We start from the raw sequence: 15,088 nt of genomic DNA, 5'->3' as shown, positions 1-15,088 counted from the left end.
CTGGAGTTTCGCCGTGCGCCAATACTCTAAATTCTTGTGATCCGTGCGGACCTGCACTGTGTGCTGGGCTCCAATGAGGAAATGTCGCCACGCTTTGAACGCTGCGTGAATGGCTAACAGCTCCCTGTCCCATATGGTGTAGTTTTGCTCCGCTTTGCTGAGCTTTCTGGAGTAAAAGGCACCGGGTCTCCAGTTTCCATGTGGATCTTCTTGCAGGAGTACGGCTCCAACCGCTCTGTCTGACGCGTCGGTCTCTACTCGTATGGGCTTGCCTGGATTCACGTGCAGCAGCTGCTCCTCGGAGGCGAAAAGGCTTTTAAGCTTCTGAAAAGAGCGCTCCGCCTGTTCCGTCCACACGAACCTCTTTTTCTTGGAACTGAGAGTGTCCGTGATCGCTGCCGTCTCCTTTGCAAAACCTCTGATGAATTTGCGGTAGAAGTTGGCGAAGCCGATGAATCTTTGGACTTCCTTCCGATTGCGAGGGCTCTTCCAGTCCAACACCGCGCGGACCTTGGCGCTGTCCATGGCTAGCCCCTTGTCGGACAGCTTGTAGCCTAGGAAATCCACGTCCGTCACATCAAACTGGCACTTCTCTAACTTGGCGTAGAGCTTGTTCTCCCGTAGTCTCTGCAGGACTTCCTTTACGTCCTTCTCATGGGCCTCCTCCGTTTCCGAAAAGATCAGGATGTCGTCGAGGAAACACACGCATTTCTTGTATAGAAGTCCCGCTAGTACGTGATGCATAAATGCTTGAAAGACGTGAGATCCATTTTGGAGACCAAATGGCATCACTCTGTATTCGTACGTGCCCAGAGGCGTGAACATGGCCGTCTTCCACTCATCGCCCTCCCGGATGCGTATGAGGTTATACGCTCCACGCAGATCCAATTTGGTGAAGATCTTCCCCTTCCTTACGGTTGCCAGGAGATCATCTATCTTGGGCATGGGGAAGGCCTTGGGTTTGGTCTTACTGTTTATGAATCGATAGTCCACAATGAGTCTTTTTTGGGGCGTGTCCTTTTTCTTTACAAAGAAAACAGGACTGCCCCCCACCGCTTTCGATTCTCGGATGAATCCGCGCTTCAAATTGTGCTCTATGAACTCCCTGAGTTCTTGCATCTCGTCCTCAGACATGGAATACAGCTTTGCAGTCGGCAACTGCGCCCCTGGCACCAGGTCGATGGCACAATCATAAGGCCTGTGGGGCGGCAACTGGTCAGCTTCCTTCTCGCAGAAAACCTCCAGGAACCCCTCGTACTTGCGGGGTACTGCCTGCACCATGCCAAGTTGCAACTGCTGCTCAGCTCCCTCCTCCTGGCTGGACTGGATGCAATGTTGAGCACAGTACGATGAGCAAAAGGTGATCTGCCGTTGGTACCACGCTACAGCAGGACTGTGTCTCTCCAGCCAACTCATGCCTAATACTATAGGCGTGTCTGAAAGGCGGGTGACATTGAAGCTGATGACTTCTCGATGATTTCCAATCCTCATCACCATGGGAGGCGTCTGTTGCACAACTTGTCCTCCTAGCAATTTCCTGCCATCCACCGTGACTACGTTCAGAGGTGTTGTCGCTGGCAGAAGCGCTATGCGATGCTGCTTGACAAAGTGCGTCCCCACAAAATCTGCGTTGCTCCCAGAATCAATCGTGATGGGGACTTCCAGGGTGGTTCCATTCGGCAACTGAAGTGTTGCAGTGAGCTGCACCGCTGGCTTGGGTGGTAAAGGGTCTGTGCGTTGCAAAAGCGCTGGGGACTGCTCTACAGATTCGCCTGGCTGAGCCCCAGCAGCTCTGCTTCCAGCCAGGCACTGTCGTTTCCCTGAGGTTGCTCTGCTTGCATCATTTCTGCTGCAACAGTTGCTAAAGCTGCAGTGTGTTTCTGCAGCCTCTGGGGACACTCTTTCGCCATGTGCTGTGCACTGTCGCAAATGTAACACTTCCTGGTCCCTCTAGGAGGCTGTGCCTTTACTGCACCGGAAGCTGGGGCTCTGGCTGTTGCTTGAGCCTTAGCACCACCAAGTTCCATGGGCTCCTCCCCCTGCCTTCCCAGTGGCGAAGGATGTGATTGACTGAACTCCCTGGGGATGAAAGAAGACGTCCTCGCTGGTGGACGCACCTGACGTTCTTCCTCAGTGTGCCAAGGACGTCCCTCGTGCCTTATCCCAATCGCCAAAGCCCTCTGCACAAGCTCCTCCAGGGTCTGGGGTCTGTCTCCCCTGGCAAGTTCATCCTTAATGGGACCGCTGAGCCCCTCCCAGAACAAATCCCTCACAGGTGCACAATCCTTCTCCCAGCTTAGCGCAGTCAGTAAAGCAAAAAATCTGGAATGGTACTGACGCACAGTGGCTTTGCCTTGCCGCAATCCAAAAATTTCCCTGCGTGCAAGATCCACATCTACAGTTGACTGGAAGCAGGCATCCATTGCTTTAATGAATTCATCTGCATCGCGGCGGGCAGGGCCATCTTCACGCCACAAATTGCGCAACCAGTCTCTGGCCGGCCCATGCAAGTGAGAAACAATAAACCCCACTTTCTCCTCCTCATCTTTAAAGTCATGACGAAGCAAGTGCAACGCATACAAAACGTCTGCTCTGAAACTGGGGTAGTGCTTCAGGTTCCCATCGAAGTGGGTGACTAGGCTGCCCCCCCTCCGTCCAAGTCCAATCCCTTCTGATCTGGACCCTGGGAACCCTTCCCTGCTTGCACGTTCCCACCTGGTTTGCAGGTCCTGGCAGCGCTTCTCCATTTCGTCATGCTTCTTCTGAGACGCAAGGACTGCAGCAGTGAGTTCGGAAACTGTAGTTCGCAGAGCTGTCAACTGCTCCTCCGCACTCATGGCTGTCACCGTTCGTGAGCTTTGCAAAAAAAAAATTTTGCGTTCTAGAGAGGGGACTTACTGTCAGAGCCACCCTGGGTCCCAGCTCACAAGAGACCAAAGTCCAGTCCAAGTTATATACAAAAGGTTTTATTGAAGATCATTGTCGTGATTACATCCAAACTCCGTGGCTCCACATCTGTTACCCTTAGATGTTAGAAGTCCCCTCTGAGTCCGTCCCTCCCCTGCACCAATTTAAGAGGCTTGTGCTGCTCCACCTTTTCCTCTCCTTCCTTTTCCGCAGGGTCTTCCTGCCCCCCTGTGTTCCCTCTTTCCGGGACTCCCCAGAGGCTGAGTCTTCTCCTGCCTGCTGCCCCCTCCTTCGTGCTTTAGCACCAGGCTCCTCCCCAGAGCTCTCCCCACTTCCGCGCGCCTCCACATTTGAACTTGGCGCGCGTACGTTGCTCCTGACCTTCCTTTCAACAGCCACACTGCTCCCGGTACTGCTCTCCGCCCCTTCCGGCAGGACGTCTTGCCCCGATCTCCTTCCCCCCTCTGCTCCTTGTTCTGTTCCTCCCGACACACTGGTAACTCCACCCTCTTCACTCCGTTCCGGTGGAGAAGCAGGTCTCGATCTCCAACTCCCACTGGCGGTTCCCCCTACGTTCCCCTGCTCCTGACTGCTTCCCCCTTGGGCTCCCCTTGGCTTGACCAGGGGGGCTCCCTTTTGGGAATCCTCCGATTCACTGGACGGACTCATGGACCATCTCGGGTCATTGTCGTCCTCTTCCTCGTCAGGCTGGAATCCTTCTCCCTCACTCTCGGTCTCCTCCCTCCTCTGCGCCTCTCTCCCTGAACCCCTGACAGGGTTGTTGTTTTTTTAACGGTGGAGGAAACACAGAAAGTAGTGAGAGTTGGTGTGAATTGTCCCGAAGTGTAAAACTGCATGAATATAGCTTTTCAACTGACCTCAGGCGAACTTTCACCGGGCTTCTCATGTATAATGCATGATGCTAGTATCATAATAGCTTCTCGATGGATGAATTGGTCAAGGCTCTTGTGCGATATATTTTCAGGGCCCCACTGCCACGGTACGTTGGGCATTAGAACCAGACGTAGCCACGCCAAGGTTTGACGACGTTTGTTGAAATTTAAGAACCTACAGTGGTACCTCGGGTTACATACGCTTCAGGTTACATACGCTTCAGGTTACAGACTCCGCTAACCCAGAAATAGTGCTTCAGTTTAAGAACTTTGCTTCAGGATGAGAACAGAAATCGTGCTCCGGCAGCGCGGCGGCAGCGGGAGGCCCCATTAGCTAAAGTAGTGCTTCAGGTTAAGAACAGTTTCAGGTTAAGTACGGACCTCTGGAACGAATTAAGTACTTAACCCAAGGTACCACTGTATAAGAACAATTCCAAGTGGTGAATGCTTGCGAAAGTGAGGCAGGCCTGGGAAAATATTCCAAAAACCTAGCCTCCCTCATCAAATGTATTCACGTTGAGAATTGTATCAAAGACCATTGACAAAGGAGATTCAACAGAGCTCTTGGCTTTCCTCCCCACAGATGGTGGTGGAGGGCGATCAGAAAGCTCTTTTTTAAGGCAACAATGGAGGCATTGACAGAGCTGAAGTGTTGGTGCTTAAAACAAGGAACAAAATAAAAAAATATGCCACTGAGCCTACACAGTACTTATCCAAGTGTTTTTAATTGCCGAAGGAGAGGCGGATCTTAACAAGGGTTTCTGTGAAATCTGCCTTTGGGTTTAGCTCTGCACGAGGCCGGATGTCAAGAAGGGTTATTAAACTGTTAGGGTAGAAGTAAACTTGGACAAATCACGAAGGAGCAAAAACGGGAGATGGCGCAGGAAATGATGAGAGTAACAAAATCCGGAGGCAAATCTGCAGAACTGCAAGGGAATCATCTCAGGCTAGATAAGCAGGAGGATCTTGGATCTCTAAAGGGACACGAAGTTCAATTTAAGATGCTGTTTAACATCTACATGAAACCTGTTGGCCCAGAAATGGAACCAAGAAAAAATACCAACGAAAGAAGGGCAGACAAAATTAATGGACTATGCAGACTTGGATAAAATGACAGGAAGGATTCGAAACCTGCGGGACCAGAGATTTACAGAAGTTTGGAAGAAATATACGAACTATTTGAAGAGCAACTGTAATCAACAAATTACGCTAGTAGGACTACAAGAAGTTTTGTAAGGGGAAATATATGAAATATTGCAAAGAGAAATAAGGGAGACATTAGTTATAATATTTAAATGTAATAGTGAAAGTAAGAAATGTAAATTAAGTGATAAGATTTGAAAAATTTCAGATGGGATGGATGGAAGTTAAAAAAAAGTGCATAAGATATAAAAGTATGTTTAATAATTGTTGAAAATGTTATGTTAAAAAACTAATAAATATATATATATATATATATAAAAATAACATCTACATGAAACCGCTGAGTGAGGTCATCTGGAGTTTTGGAGTACGTTGCCAGCAGTAGGCTGATGACACACAGCTCCATTTCTCCTTTACATCTGCAGGTGAGGCAGTGGAAGTGCTGGACCAGTGTCTTGCCTTGGTAACGGACTGGATGAGAGAGATGGGTAGCTCAGTTGGGTAGAGCATGGTGCTGGTAACGCCAAGGTCACAGATTCAATAGCTGCATGTTCCGGCATTGCAGGGGATTGGACAAGATGATCCATAGCATGGGAAGGCAACCTAAGGCCCGGGGGCCGGATGTGGCCCAATCACCTTCTCAATCCAGCCCGCAGATCGTCCGGGAATCAGCGTGTTTTTACATGAGTAGAATGTGTGCTTTTATTTAAAATGCATCTCTGGGTTATTTGTGGGGCATAGGAATTCATTCATTATTTTTTCCCCAAAAAATATAGTCCGGCCCCCCACATGGTCTGAGGGACGATGGACCAGCCCACGGCTGAAAAAGGTTGCTGACCCCTGATTCACAGGTTCCATTGCAACTCTACAATCTATGATTCAACAAACTTAAGCTCCATCCAGATAAGATTGAGGTACTGCTAGTGGAAAGTAGTTACTGCTAGTGGGAGTACTTATTGTAAATTGCCCTGTGATCTTCGGATAAAGAACAGTATAGAAATAAATGATGATGATGATGATGATGATGATGTATTCATTACCATAATGTGAGCTCAGGTGGCCTCAGTTTTAGACAGCCTTCCATCAGCTTTGACTGGTGGCTAAGCTATGCCCATATCTGGACAGGGATAGCCTCACTTCTGTTGCCTATGCTCTGCTACCCTCTAGGTTAAGATTACTGCAATGCATTATTTGTGGGGCTGCCGCTGAAGACAGCTTGGTGCAGAATTCAGCAGCCAAGTTGCTCACCGGGACAAGACGGTTTGAGCATACAGTCATACCTTGGGTTAGAGACACTTCGGGTTGCGCAATTTCAGGCTGTGCCGAACCCGGAAGTACTGGAACGGGTTACTTCCGGGTTTCGGCGATTGCACATGCACAGAAGCACTAAATCGTGCTTTGCACATGCGCAGAAGCACTGAATCGCAACCCACGCATGCGCAAATGCAGCGCTGCGGGTTGCGAACGTGCTTCCCACACGGATCACGTTCGCAACCCAAGTGACCACTGTATTAGACCAATTTGGCCAGACTGCACTGGCTGCCGATTAGTTTCCGGGCCCAATTCAAGGTGCTGTTTTTAACCTATAAAGCCTTAAGTGGCTCAGGACCTCAATACGTCAAGGACCACCTCTCCCCATAGGAATTGACCCAGACCCTGAGATCATCCTTTGAGGCTCCTAGAACACTTCTGCTATATTTCTTTAGGTGCCAGGCAACAACATTTATTGTCTCCCAAGCGCTTTGGCTAATTAAACAATCAATGGCCTTTTAAACCGTGTGTAGGGGTTATTGTTTTTCTTTGTTACTATGGTATATATTTTTGTGTTTTTATTTTCCAAACCACCCTGTGATCCTTGAATGAAGGGCGGTATAGAAATTTAATAACAGAATAATAAGTATACTACATCTCCCCACATCTGTTGGAGAAGCATATTGTACTCTATTTTCCTGACTGTCTAGATACCTCAGGTTGCTTCCCTATCCCAGGATAGCATGTTGTGTTTCAGCCTCTGATATAGGGTAAAGCAGTCCTAAATGGGGATGAATATCCCTTAACCATATTAATAATTCATTCTCTCTCTCTAATCTCTCTCTCTCTAATTACATCCAAGTTGAACTTCGTGTTCCATAGAGATTTGTAGATTCCGCTCCTCATCTAAGCCCAAGATTCCCTTGAAATTATGCAGAACTTCCACCTGGATTTGATTACTCTCCCTTCACTTGCTGTGTCACCTGCCGTTCTTGCTCCTTCACAATTTGTCAAAGATTAGTTTCATTCGTACGGCTTCATCACACATCCTGACATCTGGCCTTGCACAGAGCTGAATTTAAAGACAGATTTTTCAGGGCAACCCTTGTTATAATCTGGGGCTGATGGGAATTGGAGTCTGACAACATCTGCATTCTATACCCTTAGGCTCAAGAGATAAATCTGAGCATGGCTAAAAACAAAAACAACCACACTGATACATGCAGCTAAGATCAAAATATAAAATGGGGGGAAGGGGGGAGAATAGTAATTTTAATATAATTATGCCAATCAATCATACATCCCTGTTGGAGATGCTTTATAGACCATACTGGTGCAAATTTCAAACAGAAGGGGTTCAGCAAAGGAAAGGAAAGTGATTAAACCATTTTTTAAAATAGTATTGTTTACTGCTGAAAATATGAGTAAAAGGAATGTACTAACATATGAAATGAAGACCCTTGATCATCTTGCTTGACCTCCTCTGCACACACTCCAGCTTGTCAATATCCTTCTTAAATTGTGGCACATTCATGCAATCACTTAATGCATTGTTTAAATATAAAGGTAAAAAGGTAAAGGTAAAGGACTCCTATTGGACGTGGGTAGCGCTGTGGGTTAAACCACAGAGCCTAGGACTTGCTGATCAGAAGGTCGCTGGTTCGAATCCCCGCGACGGGGTGAGCTCCCGTTGCTCAGTCCCTGCTCCTGCCAACCTAGCAGTCCGAAAGCACGTCAAAGTGCAAATAGATAAATAGGTACCGCTCTGGTGGGAAGATAAACAGCGTTTCCGTGCACTGCTCTGGTTCGCCAGAAGCGGCTTAGTCATGCTAAGCTGTACGCTGGCTCCCTCGGCCAATAAAGTGAGATGAGCGTCGCAACCCCAGTCGGCCACAACTGGACCTAATGGTCAGGGGTCCTTTTACCTTTACCTTTTAAAGGACTCCTGGACGGTTAAGTCCAGTCAAAGGCGACTATGGGGTTGCGCCGCTCATCTCGCTTTCAGGCCAAGGGAGCTGGCGTTTGTCCACAGACAGATTTCCGGGTCATGTGCCCAGCAACTGGTGCTTCTGGTGCACGGAGGACCGTGACAAGTGCCAGAGTGCATGGAAACGCCATTTACCTTCCCGTCACAGTGGTACCTATTTATCTACTTGCACTGGCATGCTTTTGAACTGCTAGGTTGTCAGGAGCTAGGACAGAGCAGCGGGAGCTCATCCTGTCACGGGGATTTGAACTGCCAGCCTTCTGATCATCAAGCCCAAGAGGCTCAGTGGTTTAGACCACAGCACTACCCCTTAAATATAAATAGCTCTCAAGTTCATAGGTCGCTTTCTGCCATATGGCCTTCGAGCAGCTGAGAATCGTAACAACCTGAATTGCATGTACTGTTAGCATACTTTTAACGCTGCAGTGGCAAAGGCACATACGCAGGGACACCTACAACTCATTAAGATAAATCCAACGAAAACCCAGAGCATTTAGGGAAAGCAAACTCCATTAATATGGCCTGGAGACAAACTAATAATGATGAGGTTGGCACAAGGCTGGTGTTAAGCAATCCCTGTAGTTTCCTCTAGTCAAAAGCTATGCTACCACATTCTGTTCCAGCAGAAGCTTCCAAGCTGTCTTCAAAAGCAGCTCCATGTTAAGCGCCTTTCAGGAGTCAGGTTTATTTCTTTGCCTGCAAACGCCCACTTGAAAATATAGCTATACTGTACTTTCTTCATTCTTTTAACCCAGTCTTCCCTTCTGTACTGCTGAAGCACACAACTTGCTTCTTTTAAAAACAAAACACAGCTAGCAAGAATAGCCTGACCATGCTTCACCCTTTATTTACACAAGGGCACAATGTAGCCCTGTTGGAACAGGATTTGGGCTGGGAAAAGTCCCAAGGCTACAAGGCGGATCTTTCATTTGTTTATAATTGTGGTATCCAGAACTTTACAGAGTGCATCAGCTGAGAACTCATCAGAGCCAAGAAAATCAGCACTGGTTCCTGAAATCTGGACATGAAGCTTTCTGCTAATGCAGTCCATTAGCATTTTATGCAACCATCCTTAATTGCTGACTCATGTTCCATTATCAATCAGTCCTAACTTCCTTTGTCTGAATTGTTGCTCACCAGTCCTGCTGCCTGGCCAGCTATTCTGACTTTGCATTTTGTTTGCAATCATTCCATCAGTAACACTAGCACAAAAGCAGTTGTAGTTTTGTAGAGGTGTCCAATCCACAAACAGGATAAGACACACTTCCAGTTAGAAGGCTACACAAGGTGAGTTATGAGAATATTCTCTGTTAGCTGTCCCGAGCTCTGAAACTGTCCTTAATGCAGACCAAGACGGGGGTACCATGTGTATGTACATGTGATCAGTCTAGATGGAGAGGTACAACCTATCTTGGATGGGGAACTCTTCGAGTTGGTCCTAGATCGTGGGTTCTCCTCGAGTTGGTGCAGCTGCTAGTATGTCACCTATCTAGAGCAGCTGAACCCGGCTATTCTTACTCATGCATCAGTTAAAACAATTACTAAGATTCATGATCCACACAGGGGATGAAATGGCAAAGCAGGGAACTCATAACCTTGGAGAAGGACTTCTGTATGTTGGGAGCAGAGCAACTGCAGAGCCCATCCTACTGTCACACTCCCCTCAAGGCTAGTTTCCATGACGTTTACATTTCCGTAGGATTTGTCTGCAGATGGAACATATGGATTTGTTTGGTTTGCTTAAATAATGATCCTGTTCATGTACCCATGAATGTACCCAATCCTATATGCACTTACTTGGGAATAATCCCATTGACTAGACATGCATAGGACTGTTTATTATGATGACTGCCCATTTATCTCAGAAAGAAGCACATGGCTCAGTGTGTGATCTTCTACCTTGTAGGGTGGCAGAAGGCTGGGACTCTTCTTTCCTAGTTTGATTTTCTGAAAAACTTGGGATTAACAGAATAATAAGAGTCAAAAGAATCCACCAAGTTCACCAGTTCAACCATCTAGTGCTAGCAACCCAACATCCCTAAAGGGGAACCATCCAGCCTCTGCTTAAAACCTTCCAATGAGAGCTAAGTCATCCACCTTGTTCCATTATCAAACAGTGAGCAGCATCAAGAGGTTCTTCCTAATCCTTAGCTGAAATCCCCTTTCTTGAAAGGATATTGCAGAGCTGGGAAAGGTTCAGGAAAGGGCCACACAAATGATCAAGGGGATGGAGAGACTCCTCTGTTAGGGAAGATTGCAGCGTTGGGGACTTTTTAGTTCGGAGAAAAGAAAGAGGTGATACAATAGAAGCTTATAAAATTCTGCATGGCATGGAGAAAGTGGACAGAGAATTTTTTCTCTCTCTCTCTCGTAACACTAGGACTTTGTGGGCATCCAGTGAGGCTGAATGAATGTTGGAAGATTTAGGAAAGTACCTCTTTGTGCAGTGAATAGTCAAATTATGGAACTTGGTCCTGACTCAGCCTTTTTAGCTACTGACTCATGCTTAGCTTCAGGCCTACTAGAATCCTTGATGCACTTTCCAATGCTGTTTTGAGCTAGCTATTTCTGCAATTCTTCCCAAGTACAAAGCACTCTATGGTTTTGTTTTGTTTTTAATTCCAGGACTTATTCCACCCTCCCAAAGCTCATCCTGCCCCAAAGTCAACCAATGAAGCTCGTCCTTCGCCATGTGCCTTCCAGGTATTTTGCACTACAGTTCTCTCTGGGGTTGTCTCCACTATTCCTACATCCCCCTAATGCTCTCTCTCCTCCCAGGAATCCATCTCTCGGAGAAGCCACCTGTTCCAAAAGCACATTATTCTCTTTTGGTTGAACAGGCTCAAATGTCTTGTCAGAAGAGTCCACAAATGGCATTTTAAAAATAACCCCACTGAAGAAAATAAAGACTATTACACAAAATTAAGAGGCAGCACAGAAATTTGCAATGTCATTCATTTTTGTTCACATTAATAATAATAATAATAATAATAATAATAATAATAATAATAATTTATATACCACCCTATACCCAGAGGTCTGTGGATCAGCTTTCAATGTGGATCAGCTTTAAAGTTAGTCAACCAGTAACTATGAACAACTCAAATAGAGGAGGTTAGTGAACTAAACTCTTTTTGCCGTGTGTTTGGGTCATTGTATTAAAGATATAACAAGTGTTTAAGATTCATCCGTCTTTTGCACACAGCTTAATTACTATTTCCCAAAGACTATTCCCAACTTAGGAAAAGTCCTTCCCATGTCACTTCAATAAAGGGCACTCTTGTTAGTTTTATCATCAACAATGACACACGCACAACAACACTTCTGTTGAACACCTGGAGATAGAATAGAATCATAGAATCATAGAGTTGGAAGAGACCACAAGGGCCATCGAGTCCAACCCCCTGCCAAGCAGGAAACACCATCAGAGCACTCCTGACATATGGTTGTCAAGCCTCTGCTTAAAGACCTCCAAAGAAGGAGACTCCACCACACTTCTTGGCAGCAAATTCCACTGTCGAACAGCTCTTACTGTCAGGAAGTTCTTCCTAATGTTTAGGTGGAATCTTCTTTCTTGTAGTTTGGATCCACTGCTCCGTGTCCGCTTCTCTGGAGCAGCAGAAAACAACCTTTCTCCCTCCTCTATGTGACATCCTTTTATATATTTGAACATGGCTATCATATCACCCCTTAACCTCCTCTTCTCCAGGCTAAACATGCCCAGCTCCCTTAGCCGTTCCTCATAAGGCATCGTTTCCAGGCCTTTGACCATTTTGGTTGCCCTCCTCTGGACACGTTCCAGTTTGTCGGTGTCCTTCTTGAACTGTGGTGCCCAGAACTGGACACAGTACTCCAGGTGAACTGGACACAGTACTCCAGGTGAGGTCTGACCAGAGCAGAATACAGTGGCACTATTACTTCCCTTGATCTAGATGCTATACTCCTATTGATGCAGCCCAGAATTGCATTGGCTTTTTTAGCTGCTGCATCACACTGTTGGCTCATGTCAAGTTTGTGGTCAACCAAGACTCCTAGATCCTTTTCACATGTACTGCTCACAAGCCAGGTGTCACCCACCTCTCATTTTTTTTGCCAGCAGTCTTTTTTTTAAAATGGTCAAGGGTTAGGGCAGCCAAAGGGCAGCTTGCTGGTGATCTGTGGTTGCTTCTAACCACCGTCTAATATGAAAAGGCATAAATTACATTTCAGTACCTAATAAGGGACTGGCTGCCATATAAGTTTGCTCTCCAGTAGTTCCTTTGGGAGTGGGGCAGAAATCTAAGTATTCCTATAGAAATGTGATTCTCAGCATTATGTTGTGATTGAGACCCAACCAAATGCATCATTATCTTTACCAAGAGGAGCACCCCAGACCAAATTAGTTTCACAATTGCCGCAATTCATTAAAAAACACTGATAACAAATATATCAGGAGGTTAAGGTACAAGGGATGCCAATTTTATGACGTTGTGCCAGTACAGTATGTCGTTTACTCCAGCTACTTTCTGTCCTCCAACCCCCCCCCCCCCGAAAAAGCAAATCCCCAAGCGGACTTGCGAAGCAGTCAAGTCACTCCCTGGTTGCAGTAGCCAACACCCAAATCTAGTTATATGCGCCACGAGCCAGACAGACCCTCTCTCTCACGCCCCTCCTCTTGTGCACCCAAACTTAAGCAGTTGCATACATAAGAAGCGGGTCTAGGGGGAGGAAACCCGGCGCCGTATCGCTTCGAACGCAGCCGGCTGCCTCCCCCGCGCGCCCATTCATACAACCAAGCGCAGCTTTATGAGTGTTGCGCGGAAACCTGATGCTCGAGAGCGCAAAAAAAACCCCCAGCTCGTTTGCCCGGATAACTGTCGGCCCCATCGCTCGCTTACCCAGTCTCCCAAATGGCAGCCTGTTTCTCTCCCCCAGCATGAGGTTAAACCTGGGGTTGTCCCTTTTCAGCCTCTTCCATTGTCCGGTGGAAAGCAGGATTTTGGAGACTTCCGCGTAGACGCTGCTGTTCTCATCCCGTGCCACAAACGTGTACATCTTTGTATATATGTGTGTGTGTGTGTGTGTATTTAAAAATGAACCATAAATAAATAAATAGAGGCGCAAAATGCGCCGCCACTCCCCCGCCCCACCTGGCCGGATCAAAGAGCAAGCCCTGGAGCCATGGATTAAAAAGGCGTGGGGGCCCCGCCGTCTCTTAGCCCCCCCAAAATAAAAACCATCCAAACCGGCATTGCAAGAGACGTAGACACCCTGCCGGGCTCAAAAACGAGTTAGGGGCGGCGGCGGCGGCGAAACCGAGAGGGCGCAGAGGAGGAGGCTTGCCGCCGGGTCTGACTCTGGTTCCGCGGCCCCGGGGAGGGTGGCCGGGGGTGGGATCCGGGCGCGCGCCTTCCTTGGATCAGAGCCCGGGCACCTTCCCTTCGAGCGCTGGACTCCCGAGCATTTCTTGTCACCCCTTCCTACATGCTCGCGAGGAAGGCGCCGAAGGCAGCAGCAGGAGCCGGATCAAAAAGCGGCGGCCGAGCGGTCCCCGGGTCTGTCCAGCGATCCCCGGAGGGCCATGGTCACCCGTGCGGAGGAGGCGCTCTCACAAGCCCGAACTTTCACTGCCGCTGCCGCTTGCAGAGAGGCGCACGCCTATCTCTGGAGGAGGAGGAGGAAACGCCTTCTGGGAAGACCGAGGCAGCCTCTCCCCCTCCGCCAGCGTCGGCAGCGGCTCCTCTTCCATCTTGGCTCCACCCCGCCGTGATCCGGGGCCGCGGAGCGCAGGGGTCAGGGAGCAAAAGGGGGCCGGGCTCCGGGAAAAAGCGCCTCGCCGCGTCTGCCCGCCTGTCCTTTCTGTTCCCAGAACACTTATCAAACTCTTTGGGTGCGATTAATTCGGAGCTGATTCGGTGTGTGGGTGCGCGATCGTGCGTTTTCGCTCCGGATCCGAAGCGCAAAGGGGGCTGATTCTCTGCGCTTGTTCGAGAGGAGGCGTTGCAGAGGCGCGCAGCATCTCCAAATATGTACCCTGCGGCAAGCTGGGTGCAGACAATGGGGTTCTGGGCCCTCCTCGCTGCACACGCATTCCCTCTTTCTCACACGCACGCCTAAAAACTAGCAAACCCATCATCGTGCTGCTACCATCAGGGGCTGGCTGGATACATCTCATCCAACTCCCACAAAATGTTATGGTTATTGTTAAATTTGCATATCACCCTTCATCCAAAGATCTCAGGGCGGTTCACAACAGGACTGGGATAGTGGCCTGGGAGACCTCAGTCGGTACAGCACGAGATTCAATCTCAGGGCCGTGGGTAGGAGCCCCACATTGGGCAAAAAGACTCTTGCATTGGGGGTGGGGGTGGACCAGATGATCCTTGGGACCCCTTACAACACTGCAGTTCTAAGATGTAAGAAAAATAGAAAACAAAAATACAGAATGCGTAACAAAAATAAACCCACAAACACTTTAAAAAAGCCATAGAATCAGCCAGATTTCTGGTTGGAAGAGACTCGTTTCTGGCTGAAGATATGTAATGAAGTTGTCAGGCAAGCCTCCCTGGGGAGAGCGTTCCACAAACGGAGCCACCGCAGAAAAGGCCTGTTCTCATATTGCCATCCTCTAATGTATTCATAAGGGATGCGGGTGGCACTGTGGGTTAAGCCACAGAGCCTAGGACTTGCTGATCAGAAGGTCAGTGGTTCAAATCCCCGCGACGGGGTGAGCTCCCGTTGCTCGGTCCCTGCTTCTGCCAACCTAGCAGTTCAAAAGCACGTCAAAATGCAAGTAGATAAATAGGTACCGCTCTGGCGGGAAGGTAAATGACGTTTCCATGCGCTTCTCTGGTTCACCAGAAGGTTCTGCTGGCCACATGACCTGGAAGCTGTACACCAGCTCCCTCAGCCAATAAAGCGAGATGAG

General features: G+C 48.2%; 1 protein-coding gene across 1 annotated transcript in view; it reads right to left on the bottom strand.

The window, feature by feature from the left end:
• The window catches only part of TTL (tubulin tyrosine ligase), a 39,661-nt gene extending 25,747 nt beyond the window's left edge, over positions 1-13,914 (bottom strand). Inside the window, exon 1 of the mRNA XM_079968929.1 lies at positions 13,059-13,914. Coding sequence (XP_079825055.1) covers positions 13,059-13,215 — 157 coding nt within the window. The 5' untranslated portion in view covers positions 13,216-13,914. The remainder of the gene's footprint in view (positions 1-13,058) is intronic.
• Positions 13,915-15,088: the final 1,174 nt, after the last annotated feature.

This window comes from Podarcis cretensis (assembly GCF_951804945.1).
Source record: "Podarcis cretensis genome assembly, chromosome: 3".
Classification (NCBI taxonomy): Eukaryota; Metazoa; Chordata; class Lepidosauria; order Squamata; family Lacertidae; genus Podarcis; species Podarcis cretensis.
Note: the sequence above shows the minus strand (reverse complement) of the source record. Positions and strands in the feature narration are given on the sequence as shown.